This window comes from Lampris incognitus, chromosome 5, assembly GCF_029633865.1.
Source record: "Lampris incognitus isolate fLamInc1 chromosome 5, fLamInc1.hap2, whole genome shotgun sequence".
In the NCBI taxonomy this organism is placed as follows: Eukaryota; Metazoa; Chordata; class Actinopteri; order Lampriformes; family Lampridae; genus Lampris; species Lampris incognitus.
Genome location: NC_079215.1, coordinates 8,072,176 through 8,073,547, shown reverse-complemented (window position 1 = coordinate 8,073,547; position 1,372 = coordinate 8,072,176). Strand labels below are relative to the sequence as shown.

At 58.9% G+C, this 1,372-nt stretch overlaps 1 protein-coding gene across 1 annotated transcript in view; it reads left to right on the top strand.

The window, feature by feature from the left end:
* Window positions 1–1,241: 1,241 nt before the first annotated feature.
* LOC130112387 (voltage-dependent P/Q-type calcium channel subunit alpha-1A-like) overlaps window positions 1,242–1,372 on the top strand; it is a 545-nt gene continuing 414 nt past the window's right edge. Inside the window, exon 1 of the mRNA XM_056279724.1 lies at window positions 1,242–1,372. This exon is cut by the window's right edge and continues 205 nt beyond it. Coding sequence (XP_056135699.1) covers window positions 1,242–1,372 — 131 coding nt within the window.

The following is a 1,372-nucleotide window of genomic DNA, read 5'->3' as shown; positions in this document are numbered from 1 at the left end:
GGCGAGGGGTGTTAGTGGTGTCGGTGGTGGTGTTGGTGGTGTTGGTGGTGGTGGTGGTGGGGGGGAGGAGGGAGAGAGAGGCACTTACCGCACCGTCCGTCGCCGAACATCAACAAATGTCGCCCGGCTCGGCTTTTTTTGGGGAAGCCCCCGTCCGTCGGCGTTTGCGTTGAGAGCCGAGCGATGTGGTGAGCGAGAGAGGGGGAGAGGGGGAGTCAGCGCGAGGAGGAGGTGGTGTGTGTGTGTGGGGGGGGGGATTTGCCGTATTAGATCAAACATTGCGGGTATGGCACCGAAATAAATGAATTATTGAAGAATTCCCCCTTTATCTATTTCTATTTTTGTCTCGCTGGCAGGAAAAAAAACCCGGTGGACCTGGAGAGAGAGCGAGCGAGAGAGAGAGAGAGAGAGAGAGAGTGGTGGGGGGGGGGGAACTGCAGACCCTGTCAAGATGCACTACACGCTGTGGAGAAAAGACGCAGTCCGTAATTAGGGTAGCCTACTTTGGAAGATGATTGCAATATTGAGCTTGTCATCTATGCACTCTTCTCGCGTGTGATTGGCGCGCGACGGGGGGGGGTGGTGGTGGTGGTGGTGGTGGGGGGAGAGAGAGAGAGGATGTGTTGGTTTTGCACAGCGAAATGCGAAGCGCTCCCTCGTTAAAGAGGATTTTCCCCTCTGCCGAACGAGGACGACTCTTCCCTTCGACCGGAGAGAGCGAGAACCCCTTTTCGGGACCTTTTTGACCGGCCCTCCGCGCCACGCCGAGAGAGGCCCGTTCGAGCCACAAATCATCATCTTCTTCTTCTTCTTCTCTCTCTTCTTTTTTTTGTGTCCTCCTCCTCTCTCTCTCTCTCTCGGCAAAAGTGATTTCGAGACGCTTCCCATTCTTATTCCGAACACACCGCGAGAGAAGAAGGCAGCCGCTCGCTTTCCCCTTTCCGCCCCCCTTCTTCCCGGCGTTCCTGCCAGCCCCCTTCCACGCCGTCTTACTCGCGCGCGTGCACCCACGTGAAAACGCCGGCGGAGGAATCTGCTCGGTGCTCGAGATCCGGGGGAAAACCGAGGCGGAGAGACAGACCGGGGGACAAAGAGAGGGAGAGGGAGAGGGAGAGACGGTGAAACTCCATCCTGCATGTGTGTTTAGAGCCCAGGCTTTGATGGGGTGGTGGAATGTGGAGGTGTCGCTCTGAGATCTCCCCCCGGCTCCTTCTTAACCACTGGCGTTTGGTGTCTACAGAATGGCGCGCTTCGGAGACGAGCTACCCAACAGGTACGGAGGAGGAGGAGGAGGTGGTGGTGGCGGTAGTGGCGGGGGTGCCGGCGGACAGGGGGGGCCCGGCCGCGGCGGCATCAGGCAAGGGGGGCCCCC